Source organism: Bubalus kerabau, chromosome 1, assembly GCF_029407905.1.
Source record: "Bubalus kerabau isolate K-KA32 ecotype Philippines breed swamp buffalo chromosome 1, PCC_UOA_SB_1v2, whole genome shotgun sequence".
NCBI classification, from domain to species: domain Eukaryota; kingdom Metazoa; phylum Chordata; class Mammalia; order Artiodactyla; family Bovidae; genus Bubalus; species Bubalus kerabau.
In genome coordinates this window covers 72,124,804-72,140,572 of record NC_073624.1, presented here as the reverse complement: position 1 = coordinate 72,140,572, position 15,769 = coordinate 72,124,804, and the positions used below count along the sequence as shown (strand labels likewise).

The 15,769-nt window shown below is 40.6% G+C and overlaps 1 protein-coding gene across 5 annotated transcripts; it reads left to right on the top strand.

Annotated features, from left to right (window-relative positions):
• Positions 1-2,344: 2,344 nt before the first annotated feature.
• On the top strand, positions 2,345-13,822 carry LOC129650667 (uncharacterized). Of its 5 annotated transcripts, none has more exons than XR_008713923.1 (4): positions 2,345-2,473; positions 4,079-8,193; positions 9,213-9,334; positions 12,583-13,822. XR_008713923.1 is itself a non-coding variant. In XM_055579364.1 (4 exons), exon 2 carries the CDS (start codon positions 9,213-9,215, stop codon positions 10,164-10,166), a length of 954 nt encoding a protein of 317 aa, XP_055435339.1. In that variant the 5' UTR covers positions 7,326-8,193; the 3' UTR covers positions 10,167-10,779; positions 10,878-10,971; positions 12,583-13,822. The 5 variants fall into 5 exon arrangements, 3 of the variants coding, with proteins under 3 accessions (XP_055435339.1, XP_055435348.1, XP_055435357.1); XR_008713925.1 differs by having other exon boundaries at positions 9,213-9,382; XM_055579364.1 differs by lacking the exon at positions 2,345-2,473 and adding an exon at positions 10,878-10,971 and having other exon boundaries at positions 7,326-8,193; positions 9,213-10,779.
• The last annotated feature ends 1,947 nt before the right edge of the window (positions 13,823-15,769 follow it).

Sequence of the window (15,769 nt, the reverse complement as noted above, 5' to 3'; positions counted from 1 at the left end):
ATGGTTTAAAAAATAAAAAAGCGAGTAAGACATTTTTTTTGCTGCCTGTGGGACTAATATGCAACCACTTGATTAAATTTGTTTTCACCTGGGCATTGTTAAAACGGTTTGACACCTCTGGATTTAACAAAATTTCAACTTTCCTCCAGGTCCTAATTCTCAAAAGAGACTAGTACCATTATTTTAATGAGGCCTCAGATGGTGAGGATGCCTTATCACTTGAGATAAATTTAAAGTATTTAGCCACATCTGGAAAATTTGTAGTAACTGTGGTACTCTTCAGGGAGAGTACCGGCAAGGATCTGCAAGGAGATCCAACCAGTCCATCCTAAAGGAAATTAGTCCTGAATATTTATTGCAAGGACTGATGTTGAAGCTGAAATTCCAATACTTTGGCCACCTGATGCAAAGAGATGACTCATTTGAAAAGACCCTGATGCTGGGAATGATTGAGGGCAGGGGGAGAAGGGGATGACGGAGGATGAGATGGTTGGATGACATCACCGACTCTATGGACATCAGTTTGAGTAAACTCCGGGAGTTGGTGATGGACAGGGAGGCCTAGTGTGCTGCAGTCCATGGGTTCACAAAGAGTCAGGAACGACTGAGTGACTGAACTGAATTGACTGATGGTAATCTTAATTTGAATACCTAATTTAAATATTTTTTCTGTCTTTCTACCTTGGCTAAGCCAATAGACTGTATTTTGGAATACAGCCTACTCTATTGGAATAGAGTTATCAGAGTTATCAGGTTCCACCAAGAAACTAGAGGAAATTTCAAAGATACAGAAGTCAGTTTCCTTTTTAAGATACTGACTACTGTGTGCTGCTCTACTTTTAGAACATTACTGGAGAATTTGAGTTTAAAAGGTATTCTGAAAGAGCTATAATCATGGCAATGAACTACAGATGTTTTCTTAAAGGCTGCAGTTGATACAATTGTAGAAAAGTTGATACTGTTCGCAACTTTTTAAAAGCAAACCTCGAAGGATACAATTCTTTTCATAAAGCCAAGAAAATGTACCTGTGTGTGTGTGTAAGGGAGAGAGAAAGACAGACAAGACTACAGACTGACCCTCAAAAAACAGGAAGAAATGGAAGATGTGACAGAAGTAACTAGTTTAGAGCTGTTTTTAAGAAAGTCTTTAAAATCTACCAGTAAATCCTGCTACCCACTAGAAACCTCTCTCCTAGGGCTTCTCCAGTAACGAGCACCTTTTTATGTTTTGCTGAGCGCTTGTTGACCTATTCAGTTATTCTTCTGATGCCCTATTGGGGTAGCTGAGGAGTTATTTCCAAGTCTATGCTGTGATGCATGAAAAGGGATTAAAAGAGTGCATTCATTACACCTTTAATTCTTTAGTTTGCTTCCAAATTATTCCCAGAAATATTTTAAAAGCAAGAAAATACTCCCTTAAAAATCAAAGGAATGAAGTCTTAATAATAAACAAGAATGTACAGTCCCTATTTTATATAGTTCTTATTTCTATACACACGACACACACACAAACACACACACAGCCAAAAACTGAAAAAATAGACAAAACTGTTTCCCAAATTTTTTCCATGAAAAACCAATTCCTTATGATGCTCAACAGTGGTATATTTATATATGCATATGTGTGTGTTTAAATCATTTCAAGGTTGTAAAATGCTCACACTATACAAAAAAGTTAAACAGATTTCTTTACTATAGACTATCTCAATATGTAATATGGTGATTGAGTTAATAAAATATGCAGTTGTAATAGGATAAATCAACAAATCAAGAATTTTCTAGAACAGATCCATTCTATGAATATGAAAGGAAGAGCATGCTCTCATTTATTCTGGGATTTCTCCTTCCTCCCTGGAGCTGGATATAGTTTTGGAATCTCAGGCAGTGTTAATGCATGTATTGGGATAGAGGCAAGGATGAGGATGGTAAACGACATAAATCTAGCCCCACTTGTCACAGGCCATCAATTTCCACCAGCTGATTCCGAATTATAAATCAGTCTCTTCTTTTACTCCTTGGAGAATGCTTCCAAGGCCAAGCTGAGATCCAGGAACATTTCATAAGATTGCTGAAGGTCCCTTTGGCTAGATTTGCCAAGAATGATTTCTCAGGTCTTACTACTCCCTTTCTTCTTCTGCTGGGTTTAGATAAATCTCTTTCTTAACTGGGCTGGAGGGGGAGAGGTGGGGATAAGAAGAGTTAACACCTACTCTCAGTGGCATCCTGAAATCAAACAAGCTCATGAGCGCCAACTGTTAAATATTCAGGAATTTTGCAAGCACTTAGATTTGACCTCCGTACTTGACATCAGTTGTAGTGTAAGTATTTATATCATGGGAATCAATAAATGCCACAAGTTAAGGCTTCCTCTCCTCTTCCTCCATAGAAGGCCAGCTGTTAAACATCTGTCTGCAGTCCACTGCCTTCTCTCCTTTCTCAAGCACCCTTTCAGCTTCTGGTTAAGATTTAAAAGGTTTGTAGACTATTTCTATCCTACTTCATGCCCCACCTCCAAGCCAAATGAAGTATAGCTGGCTATTGTTTAAGTTGGTGAAAGAAACAGGCAACAGGAGAAAGATAGGTAGAATAATAAACATAAGTTAATACTTCCATCTACATAGTAATTTCCAAATTTATGTGATCAAGGAACCTAATTTTCTAAAAGAACACCGATATACTTTAGTAACTTGGGGTGGGAGGAAGCCTAAATTCTGTTAAAAAAAAAAATGTTTAAAACTGTGCATGCTCACAGATAGCTCAAAATTATAAAGATAATTTAACAAATCTTTCCAACTCTTTTAAAAACATTCTGCAAATCCATACTCAACTCTTTAAACTCAATTTTTGGTTGGAGTGAAAATAACAGAAACCAATAAAGAAAACATTACTCTTGTTTCTTTTTCTAACTCCTCAACTCAATGATGTATTAACATTCATTCAACAAACACACACTAAGGTTTACTATATTCTAGGCATTGTTCCAAACAATGAGAATACAACAGTAAACAAAACTGATAAAATTCCTAAAGAGATGTTCTTTCTATGAGACTAACAATAGTTTTCAATTACTATTCTCTTCTCTTACCTGTTATCTCCTTAAATAGTATATACAACTTTCTAGTCAGCCTTACCCTAACCCTAACCCTTACATAGTGCTCATTTCATCAGTGAAAAACTATATATCCAACACTAATAAACCTGTGAGTGTCAAAAGGTACAAATGAATCTTAAATGCACAATGGCATGTGAAAGAAGCCAGTTGGGAAAGAGAATGCTGTATGGTTCCAATTATATGGCATTCTAATATGATAGCAATGGTGAAAAGATCTGTGCTTGACAAAAATTCAGGTGTAGGGAGAAGAACTGAACAGGTGAAGCACAGGGGATGTTTTAGGGTAGCGAAACTATTCTGCATGGATTGCAGTAATGGATAGGTGGCCCTATATGTATGTCAAAAAATCCACAGAATTTTATAGCACAAAAATCAAGCCTTAGTATGCGATTTTTAAAAAATCATTTAGAAGGTTGGAGGATCCCAGGTTGAAATACGGAATTTGATACAGAAATCTAATCCCATTACAAATGAATAAAACAACTTTACTAAAGGGTATGGGAGGAAAAGATGCTGATATAAGTAGTTTTGGAGATGAATGCAGTCCATAACACTAAAGGCAAAAGGAACTACACAGAAGAATATGTATTGATTGTTAAAGTTGTTTTCCATGGGAGTATTTATCTTAGTATTTTGCACTTCAAATTTAGTGCAGCTGCTTTAGAAACAATGAAATTATTTACAAATATATAACATGCCATATTGTTGAAAACATTTAAAATGCAGAGAGCTCCTATAATTTTATTATATTTTATTAACAAAGATTGCCTTTAAAATACTTTATGTTACTATAATACCATATATTTAAAATTTTTATAGAGCAATATAAAAATATTATGTTGTAAAAATTCTCTATTGAAGTTACTTATTAAGTCTGGGGACTGGCTGATGCTTTTTGACCTTATTCTAAAGGACTATTGCACAAATTTTCAACAGTCTCTTTTAATACCGTATTTTTTTTTCCAGGCCAATCTCTATGCACTGTCACCTTTTGAAGAATTTGATATCTTCAGGTTACAAACACGAGAGACACAAATGTCAAAATCTTGACATTGCCCTTGATTTCAGGCCCCAACACCTTCTAAACCAACCCTGGTCATTTATGTCCACTCCCGGCACCCCAATCCACCTCATAAATCCTCAGTGACTCTGTCTGGGTGTAAGAAAGTCTGAAAAAGGAGAATAGTGAAGAGAGAGAAAAAAGCTGGAGAGTCCTGTGAAGTATTAAGGACTATTGGTGATGGACAGGGAGGCCTGGCATGCTGCGATTCATGGGGTTGCAAAGAGTCAGACACGACTGAGTGACTGAACTGAACTGAACTGAGAGGTCAGCTTCCCTGGTGGCTTAGCAGTAAAAGAATCTGCCTGCAACATAGGAGACCTGGGTTTGATCTCTGGGTCGGGAAGATCCCCTGGAGGAGGGCATGACACTCCACTCCAGTACTCCTGCCTAGAGAATCCTGTGGACAGAGGAGCCTGGCAGATTGCAATCCATAGGGTCACAAAGAGTTGGACACGACTGAAGCAACTAGAGGTCAGCACAATAAAATGAACTTAACACTAGTTCTTATGATTATTTTTTTGCTTCCTACCATTAGCAGCTGGGTCCAGGCAGAGTTGGTGGGGAAGGTCAAATTTAACCAGGGTTTGGATTTTGCCAAAGTTTCTAACCTTGCAATACTGGGTCAAGGGAACTGAGTCTGTGCACAACTGCTTAGCGTGAGTGTGATAACGGTAATCACTGTTTACAAGTTATGACATCACTGTCCTTGTATTTGTCATTGCCCCAAAGCAACATCCGTTTCAGATGATTTGTGTCTATGCCCCCAAACCGAAGTCATCCTGCCACTTGCAAATTAAATGTCTCTTTTTGTGGGAAGTGAGGAGGCTAGTGGTGTTTGTGTTAGCAGTGAGCACTGAATTTGTTTGTAACTTTACGTATGTAACCTACACAAATAAACTTTCACCAATAAACATCTCACATTTTCACATAAAAAATAAGGGTGTTACTGTGAAAGACTTTTAGGGAAGGGTTGGGCCCTTCAGTCAAGGTGTCATAACTGTTCTCTAGCAAACTTCTTGGTAGAGAGTGGCAAGCAGTCAGCACTCAAAGTCAATGGAAATATCAATCTCATCCTGTATTTCACAAAACACAGATTTGTTTTAACTGCAAAGAAAATAAACAACTCAAATAAACAGGCTTAGCCAATGCCACCTTTTATATTTGAAGACATTGCTACTCTAGATAATTTAGTTCGAGGTCACCCCAATGGTTAAATCATCGTCAATTTTCTCTTTAGAGCTCCAATTGCTCCTCATTAGGAACTTCCACTAATAAGCTCTCTTAGCCAGACATCTATTGACTCTAGCTCCTCAAAAGTGGCCCTCACTAGCCCACTGGCAAAATAAACACCAAATGCAAAACACTTTTAATCTATGAAATGGGGAGGGCCATTTCTCAAACATTTTATTACTCAAAAGTAATTTCAGTTTTCAGAGTTAAATCTACTAATGCATAAAAGAGCAGGAAAAGATTTTAAAAACTGAAAGGACATACGATCTGATTTTTATCAACTGAAAGAGAGATGAATTGAGAGAAGGAGGCAAATGGGGACAGGATAAAAGAATCCTATGTCTGAAAATTTTGACAGAGAGGTGACACATTTGCCAAGATCAAGTATTTATCCTAGGGGGAAAAGAGAAATAATTTTGGAATAAAGTATTCAGGTGGTACCTAAAAGTGGTTATTAGATCAGTCATTTAAAATTGAACTTACTAGTCAAGTCAGTCAAACACATAGTCAAAGACTTCTAGTTTTTTTCCATTTGACCATGAGTAGTTTGTTTTGATATGTGACATGAAGGGAAAATTCCTATGTGAGGGGAAAAGAAGAAAAATTATAGTCGGCGTCTAAATATTGTCCGCCAGATGAATGGCTCTTTTTTTTGGGAGATTCATGGACCTTTTTAATTATGCAAAGGATGCCCCAAAATCTATACAGGGAGCAGTGAGGCAAGAAAAAAAAAGGACAAATGTCTCTGCATGTTAAAGTGTAATGACAACTGTAATTTACTTTAAAATACTTCAGCACAGATAGAGCAACATTACGTGTCAGTAAGGCTAAAGTACAACCTGGCACTTTCAGATGTTCTAAATGGGATTTCACTCTGAATGATGGAAGGAAGCAGGGGACGCCCCACCCTCCAGAGAGAACTACTTACTGGTGACCCTCTTCTCTGATCAGCAACTGACACGTTGTTAATGAAATTTGTAATTATCAGCATAAATGAAGCTAGAAACAGACTCTCACCAGTGAAAACAGTGCTACTCAAGATTTGTAAATTGGCCAAACTGCTTTTGCACAGGGATTGGCACACTATGACCCACAGGCCAAATTCGGGCTCCCTTAGTTTCAGCATGACCGGTGCACTAAGAGTAATCTTTATAGCTTTTAATGGATGGGAAAAAAATTTTAAAGACTATTTTCTGACATGTGCAAATTAGATAAAGTTGGGTTTTGGCATCCATAAACAAAATCTTATTACAACATAGCTACAATCATTTGTTTCTCTGTTTTCTGGGGCAGGAATCAGCAAACATTTTCTGTAGAGGGTAAGAGAATATAAATACTTTGGGCTTTATGGGGAAAAGCATCTCTGTCACAGCCTCTCATTCCCCCCTTTTCTTTTAGGAGAATTATGTTGCCTAGGGAAAAGGGCGTCGTTCTCATTTCATAACAACTTCCGAGCTGACAAGGGGCATTGTCCCTAAATTGGTGAGGCAACATATTCTCCTAATCCTCATATTGAGGATATCTGATCCAGGGGCCCCAAATAGTAGTTGGAGGAAGCTACAGCAGTAGCAGGAGTTTGAGCAACCATTTGTAACTTAAAAGCTTTCATGCGGCTAGAAACAAATCCAGTTATACAATTACAGATGTAGAGAGCAAACAGCAAAAACACAACATTCAGAATCATAATTAAAAGTCACATTATGTCCATAGTTAAAGTGCAAAGTGTTGCACCAGTCTATTTTAGGGTTGGTAGATGTCATCAGATGAAGAAGAAGCATCGCATGTGATTGTTGTCGAAGGTATTCACAGACTTGGAGAAAGTCTTTTTCTTGAAGTGGGGATGTCCACCACGGGAAGCCTTCCATTGACGAAGAGGGGAGCGCTCCACAGACCCAGCAGTTTATCCTTTAGATCCTCCCGAGCTGCATAGTTTAAAGTTAGGAATTGAGAACAATCGTGATCAGGTGTTTCACTTTCCTTAATGAGAGGGTAACAGGCAGGAAGGCCAGGGGTCTCCAAATGGAGGAAATAGCCTGCAAGTGTCCGACATTTTTCTCTCTCTTAAGCGGCAGGAGGAAACAAACTAGCAATATTTTTTTCCTTCTCTATACAAATTTAAAGAGAGGTTTCTCTTAAAATACTGTGTTGCCATAATGACACCTGGTTTCGCCTCAAGTTAGCTATTCTTGAGCCTAGAGATAACCAATGCCTTTTTCTTATGGAAATGTTTGTCTTAAGCTATGCTAATGTACTACGCCTTTACCCCAAACTCTGTCTCCAAGTGGGTTCCGCCTCTTGGCCCAAAACCTACTTGACAAACCAGTATGTTATACTCAGATATTGTTCCCCTAATCTATGTAAATGAAACTATGTGTATGGTGGTCTGCCCTTCTTTAAGATTCAACTTAATTATTTTATGGCCCAAGATAAACCATTTGGTGCCAAGATTATCCCAAAATGCATCTTATGGGCGAGGGGCCTGGTGCTATTCTGAATTATAAGACATTCCTTTCTTTCATTAACAGACTGCTAGTGACTATATAACATCCAGCTGAAGACTAGCAAGGGGGTACTCTTTCTGCCCCCTTCTGATGCCTATGTCAGAAGCTTTCTCTATCTCCTTTATACTTTAATAAAACGTTATTACACAAAAGCTCTGAGCGATCAAGCCTCGTCTCTGGCCCCGGATTGAATTCTTCTCCTCCGGGGGCCAAGAATCCCGGTGTATTCGCGTGATTCAACAACAACCTTTCATCTTGGGGGCTCGTCCGGGATCCTTCAGGACAAGGTAAGGATGCTTGGAGCTTTAGTTCTTTGTTCTCTTAGCGAACACGTTTTCTGCTGTGCTTTACTAACTCTACCGTGTGCTTGTGTGAATGAATGGCAGGCCCTGCATGAAACAAGTAAGGGGCCCTGCTCTGCGGTTCCACAGTGATCTCATACGGCTTATGGCAGAAACCTGTCGGGGCGTTATACCGACCTGCCAATGCCAAGAGGCACCCAATGTCTCCTTCGGGAACTGACCAGAAATGGGCAAAGCGTGTGGACCGAACTCTCCTTTCTCGGTCAAACTTTTCGGTCTCTTTGACCATTTCATAACTCCTTGGGAATTAGAAGTACTAACCTAATCTATCGGATCATAGACTTTCAAGAGACTTGTGATCTATATTGTTACTGTATGCTGTGGCTTAGGTCCCAAACTTGGACTGGTAGTCAAGAAAGTGTCTAGCCTCGCTAGGAATCAAAAGTTCAGAAGCTAGATGGAGCTCTAGCTCCCAGAACATCTCTGAGGTTAAAGGTTACTCAGATTGGGACTGTGATGGGTTTTTTCTTTTGGTAACGCCGGCTCTTAGTGGATCAGAGGAGGCTGTTATACTGGCGTGGTGATGCTTGGAAAGAACATCTCAGTTTTATGTTCGCGTTGGTCTTATTGTAGTCAGGAAATACTCAGGGTCGTGCACAGGCACTCAGGTGACGAATGTTTCCCACAGCGGTCTTATCTTGGGAGGCATTCTGGAAGGTTACTCTGATTCACCCCGGGTGACATCAGAGGCAAGCAAGGTTAAGGGTGAAGAGCTGGACGTCAAGTAGGGATGCTATCAAGTCTACCCCTGGTACATCCCCCACCCCATCTCGGTGGTAGAACCGGGAGGGACGAGTACGGCGCCTGCGTCGGTAAGGGACAGACTAAGTCCGACCAGGAAGGAAAAGCTTTTGGTGTAACGTCTGTCTACACCCCCATCTAGAGCAGGGAGGGACGCCTCTGGTAGAAAAAATGGCGCTGGTCGCTTTTTTTCTCTCTTACAGATGGGAGCTAACAATTCCAGCCTCACTCCTTTGAACTGTATCCTGAAAAACTGGGATAGATTTGATCCCCAGGGCTTAAAGAAGACACACCTGGTCTTCCTATGTGATACTACATGGCCACGGTATCCATTGGAGGACGGCGAACGGTGGCCAGTTGGAGGGTCTCTTAAGTATAATACTGTTCTACAATTAGACCGGTTCTGTAAGGAACAAGGGAAATGGGTAGAAGTAACATATGTGTTGCCCTTTTTCTCTCTGCGAAATATGCCAGACTTATGTCCTAAGGGTATAGATTTGGGCGTGAAATCTTCAGCTCCCTCCTGTCCTCTTACTCTGCCCCCGTGCTGGGGACTCCAAACTGGGATTCAAACTGCCCATATGGAGGTCCAAACAACTCCTGTCTCAGTACGACCTCAGACTACTCTGGTTTCAGTAGAAACTCAGACCATCGAAGTAAGAGATGAGATGGAGGACAGGAGACAAAGAAAAGAGGAAAAACAGGTTTCTCCAATCTATCCCTGGGATCATATGCGCAGAGCAGCCAGAGAGACTGAGGAACAGCCACAGAAGCTGTTGCCTCTTTATGAAACACCCACTGGGAGAAATAATCAGTCTGTGAGAGTTAATAAGCCTTTTTCTTATCAAGAAATACAAAGAATCAAGGAGGATCTGGGAGACTATTTAGATGACCCAGAAAAATATATTAGAGCTTTTAAAGGTGTTACTCTGCTTTATGACCTCACTTGGAAGGATGTGATGTATATCTTGGGACAAATGCTGACTCCTGAGTCAAAGACTCGAGTTTTGGGAAAAGCGGTTGCTTATGGAGATGAATGGCTTGGTAATGAATCAGTAGGGAAGAGGGAGAATGAGATAGCGGCCCTCCCCACTGGGAATCAGGCGGTCCCAACTATAGAACCAGACTGGGACTACAACACAGCTAAAGGAAGATGAGATCAGAGTCATTTTGTTAGATGTATTCTTGAGGGACTTAGGCAGGCGCGTTCTAAGCCTTTAAACCATGGCAAATTGACAGATATAGAACAGGAGGAGAAAGAAGCTCCTGGTAAATTCCTAGATAGACTGAGAGAAGGCCTTCACAGATTCACTGAGATTGATCCCGAAAGTGAAGAGGGAAAAGTGATCTTAAAGGATAGATTTCTCACTCAGTCGGCTCCAGATATCCGCAGTAAGCTATTAAAACAGGCATATGGACCAAATCAGTCTTTAGATACTCTGTTACAACTGGCTCAGACAGTCTATTATGGTAGGGAATATGAGGAAAAAAAAGAAAGGCAAAAAAAGACAAAGGAGAAGGCGGAAGCCTTCGCCATGGCTATGAAAAATGTTCTTAAACAGCCTGAGAAAAATGCCCAGAGGGGCCCAGGTGAAAAGAGATGGGCTTGCTACTATGTGGAAAGGAGGGGCACCTCAAGTGGGATTGCCCTCAGGCATCTAAGCCGCCCCCGGCTCCATGTCCGGTCTGCAAAGGCCCACACTGGAAGAGAGACTGCCCCCAGAGGCGTAGGTCTCCCGGGTCGGACTCTCAAGACAATCAGGACTGAAGGTGCCCAGGGGTCCCCACACAAGCTCCCGTCCTAATTACACCTGAGGAACCCCGGGTATTAATAGTTGAGGGGGGCCAATCTGTCGATTTCCTTTTAGATACTGGGGCAACTTATTCTGTGCTTACTGAAGCCCCTGGCCCACTTTCTTCCCGATCCGCTTCCGTAATGGGACTGTCTGGACGAGCCAAAAGGTATTATTTCAGTTATTCTTTATCTTGCAACTGGGATTCTGTGCTGTTTTCACACGAGTTTCTGATTGTGCCAGAATCTCCCTCACCCCTTTTGGGAAGGGATATACTGAACAAGGTCCATGCCTCTGTTTTCATGAATATGGAGCCCTCCCTTTCTCTCTCTTTAGTTGAACAAAATGTAAATCCTAGAGTATGGGCTAATGGAAAATCTGTGGGTCGAGCACAAAATGCTATTCCTGTAGTTGTTAAGCTCAAAGACCCACACGTATTTCCACATAAGCAGTATCCACTGAAACCTGAAGTTAAGGAAGGGTTAAAACCCATCATTGAAAATTTAAAGGAGCAGGGACTATTAATTCCCTGTAACAGTCCTTGCAACACTACTATTTTGGGTATAAAGAAATCGAATGGTAAATGGAGACTAGTTCAAGATTTACGAATAATAAATGAGGCTGTAGTTCCTTTACACCCCGTGGTGCCTAATCCTTATACTCTATTGTCTGAAATTCCTGAACGGGCCAAATATTTCTCAGTAATTGATTTAAAGGATGCCTTCTATTCAGTGCCTTTGGCGGAAGAAAGTCAATTCCTATTTGCCTTTGAAGACCCTACGCAGCCAGCTTCTCAGTTAACCTGGACAGTTTTGCCCCAGGGATTTCGTGACAGTCCTCATTTATTCGGACAAAGTTTGTCACGAGATCTACAAAACTTTAATAGCTCTAAAGTAGTGGTGTTACAATATGTAGATGATATTTTGCTCTGTGCTGAGACAGAGAAAGCTTGTTCGCGAGCCTCAGAAGATTTCTTAAACTTTCTGGCAGACTGTGGTTACAAGACATCAAGAAAAAAGGCTCAGCTTTGTTAACAATCGGTTAGATATCTGGGCCTAATCATATCAGAAGGGACTAGGGCCATAGGCCCTGAGAGAATTAAACCTATACTAAATCACCCCCTACCTATGACTTTAAGACAATTGAGAGGATTTTGGGGAATCACAGGTTACTGTCGCATTTGGATTCCGGGTTACGGGTTACAGGGAACTTGCCCGGCCTCTATGTAAACTTATAGCTGAAACTCAGCAGGCCCAAACCGACAAACTGGTTTGGTCTCCAAAAACTCAAAAGGCTTTTAAGGTTCTTCAGACTGCTCTCCTGCAAGCTCCAGCTCTGAGCTTGCCCACAGGGTCAGAATTTAATTTGTTTGTCACTGAAAGAAAAGGTGTGGCATTGGGAGTTTTGACACAACCCCGAGGGCCTCACCAGCAACCTATTGCTTATCTAAGCAGAAAATTAGATGTAGTTTCACGTGGGTGGCCCCACTGCCTAAGAGTAATTGGGGCAGCGGCTTTATTAGCACCTGAAGCTTTAAAAATAATTAATGGACGAAACCTTACTGTACTGACTTCTCATGATGTGAGTGGAATCTTAAATTCTAGGGTTAATATTTGGATGACAGACAGTAGACTTCTTAAGTATCAGTCATTGTTGTTAAAAGGACCAGTAACTAAGCTTTAAGTTTGTGGAAATTTAAATCCTGCCACTTTCCTTCCTGAGAAGGAAAATGAAACACCTGATCACGATTGTTCTCAATTCCTAACTTTAAACTATGCAGCTCGGAAAGATCTAAAGGATAAACTGCTGGGTCTGCGGAGCACTCCCCTCTTCGTCAGTGGAAGGCTTCCCGTGGTGGACATCCCCACTTCAAGGAAAAGACTTTCTCCAAGTCTGTGAATACCTTCGACAGCAATCACATGCGATGACTCTTCTTCATCTGATGACATCTACCAACCCTAAAATGGACTGGTGCAACACTTTGCACTTTAACTATGGACATAATGTGACTTTTAATTATGATTCTGGTTGTTTTGTTCTTGCTGTTTGCTCCCTGGATCTGTAATTGTATAACTAGATTTGTTTCTAGCCGCATGAAAGCTTTTAAGTTACAAATGGTTGCTCAAACTCCTGCTACTGCTGTAGCTTCCTCCAGCTACTATTAGGGGCCCCTGGATCAGATATCCTCAATATGAGGATTAGGAGAATATGTTGCCTCACCAATTTAGGGACAACGCCCCTTGTCAGCTCGGAAGTAGTTATGAAATGAGAACGACGCCCCTTTTCCTTGGGCAACATAATTCTCCTAAAAGAAAAGGGGGGAATGAAAGAGTCATTTCCTAGGCAGGTTGATAGGAAATCTAGGGGTCCCCAAGGAGAGAGGGGTCTCCAAATGGAGGAAATAGCCTGCAAGTGTCAGACATTTTTATCTCTCTTAGGCGGCAGGAGGAAACAAACTAGCAATATTTTTTTCCTTCTCTATACTAATTTAAAGGGAGGTTTCTCTTAAAATACTGTGTTGCCATAATGACACCTGGTTTCGCCTCAAGTTAGCTATTCTTGAGCCTAGAGATAACCAATGCCTTTTTCTTATGGAAATGTTTGTCTTAAGCTATGCTAATGTACTACGCCTTTACCCCAAACTCTGTCTCCAAGTGGGTTGCCTCTTGGCCCAAAACCTACTTGACAAACCAGTATGTTATACTCAGATATTGTTCCCCTAATCTATGTAAATGAAACTATGTGTATGGTGGTCTGCCCTTCTTTAAGATTCAACTTATTTTATGGCCCAAGATAAACCATTTGGTGCCAAGATTATCCCAAAATGCATCTTATGGGCGAGGGGCCTGGTGCTATTCTGAATTTTAAGACATTCCTTTCTTTCATTAACAGACTGCTAGTGACTATATAACATCCAGCTGAAGACTAGCAGGGGGATACTCTTTCTGCCCCCTTCTGAAGCCTATGTCAGAAGCTTTCTCTATCTCCTTTATACTTTAATAAAACTTTATTACACAAAAGCTCTGAGCGATCAAGCCTCGTCTCTGGCCCCGGATTGAATTCTTCTCCTCCGGGGGCCAAGAATCCCGGTGTATTCGCGTGATTCAACAACAACCTTTCAATGAGATGGTTGGGTGGCATCACCGACTCAATGGACGTGGGTTTGGGGTAGACTCTGGCAGTTGGTGTTAGACAGGGAGGCCTGGCGTGCTGCGGTTCATGGAGTTGCAAAGAGTCAGACATGACTGAGCGACTGAACTAAACTAAACTGATACATGGAATCTAAAAAATGGTGTATGTGTGTGCTGTTACTTCAGTCACGTCTGACTCTTTGCAAACCTATGGACTGTAGCTCACCAGGCTCCTCTGTCCATGGAATTTTTCAGGCAAGAATACTGGAGTGGGTGGGCATGCCCTCCTCTAAGGGATCGTCCTCACCCAGGGATCAAACCTACATCTTCTGTTACTCCTGCATTGCAGGTGGAATCTTACCGCTGAGCCACTGGGGAAGCACCTCCCTGCCAAAAAAAGCAGTACAAATGAACTTATTTACAAAACATAAATAGAATCACGGACAGAAAACAAACTTGTGGTTACCAAGGGAGAAGGATAGGAAGGGTAAATTGGGAGATTGAGATTGACACATATATATTACTATATATAAAATAGTTAACTAATAAGAACCTTCCATAAAGTACAGGGAACTCTATTCAATACTCCATAATGACCTATATGGGATTATTCTGAATTCTTCTGACAGTTCATAGATCTCCATTTATTTAGGGTCAGTTATTGGAACATTGGGGCTTCCCTGGTGGCTCAGAGGTTAAAGTGTCTGCCTGCAATGCGGGAGACCCAGGTTCGAGCCCTGGGTTGGGAAGATCCCCTGGAGAAGGAAACAGCAACCCACTCCAGTATTCTTGCCTGGAGAATCCCATGGAGGGAGGAGCCTGGTAGACTACAATCCACGGGGTCACAAAGAATCAGACATGACTGAGCTACTTCACTTTATTGGAACGTTATTAGTTGCCTTTTGTGGTATCTTATTTACCTAATTTTTTGTGAGTCTTGATTCCTTATGCTGGTATCTGTGTATTTGATTCCTATATAAAAGAATCATGGGACATAGTGAAAAGAAATAACATACACATTATGGGAGTTCCAAAAGGTGGAGAGGAAGAGGGAACAGAAGTATATTTAAAGCAACAATGACTAAAAACTTCCCAAACCTAGGAAGAGACATAGACATCTAGATCTATGAGGACTAAAAGACCTCAAATAGTTTGAAGCCAAATAGGGCAACACTGAGACACACTACAGTTAAATTGTCAAAAATTAAAAACAAATAAAGAATTTTAAGAGCAACAGGAGGCAAAACAAAGAACAAGAAGACATATACAAGGAAACCCCATAATTTTAACTGGTGAATTTCTCAACAGAGAATTTTCAGTCCAGGAGAAAATGGGATGACATATTCTAAATACTGAAAGACAATAAACGTCAACAAAGAATTCTATACCCAGCAAAGCTGTCCTTTAGAAACAAAGCTATCAGGAGGAAGGAAATACTAAAGAGTATAAATAAATGAAATGGAGAACAGAAAAGCAGTAGAAAAGATTAACCAAACTAAAAGTTAGTTCTTTGAAAAGATAAATAAAATGGACAAATTCTTAGCTAGACTAACCAAGGAAAAAATAAGAAGGACCCAAATCAACAAAATAATGAGACATTGTAACTAATATCACAGAAATTCAAAGGATCATAACAGGCTACTATAAGCAACTATGCATCAACAAACTGGATAACCTATAAGAAATGGAAAAATTCTTAGAAACATACAACCTATTAAGTTTTAATCAGGAAGAAATAGAAAATGTGAATAGACCAGTTGCTTGTAAGGGGATTAAAACAGTATTCAAAAATCTCCCAACAAAGAAAAGCCCAGGACCAAATGGCTTCATTGGTGA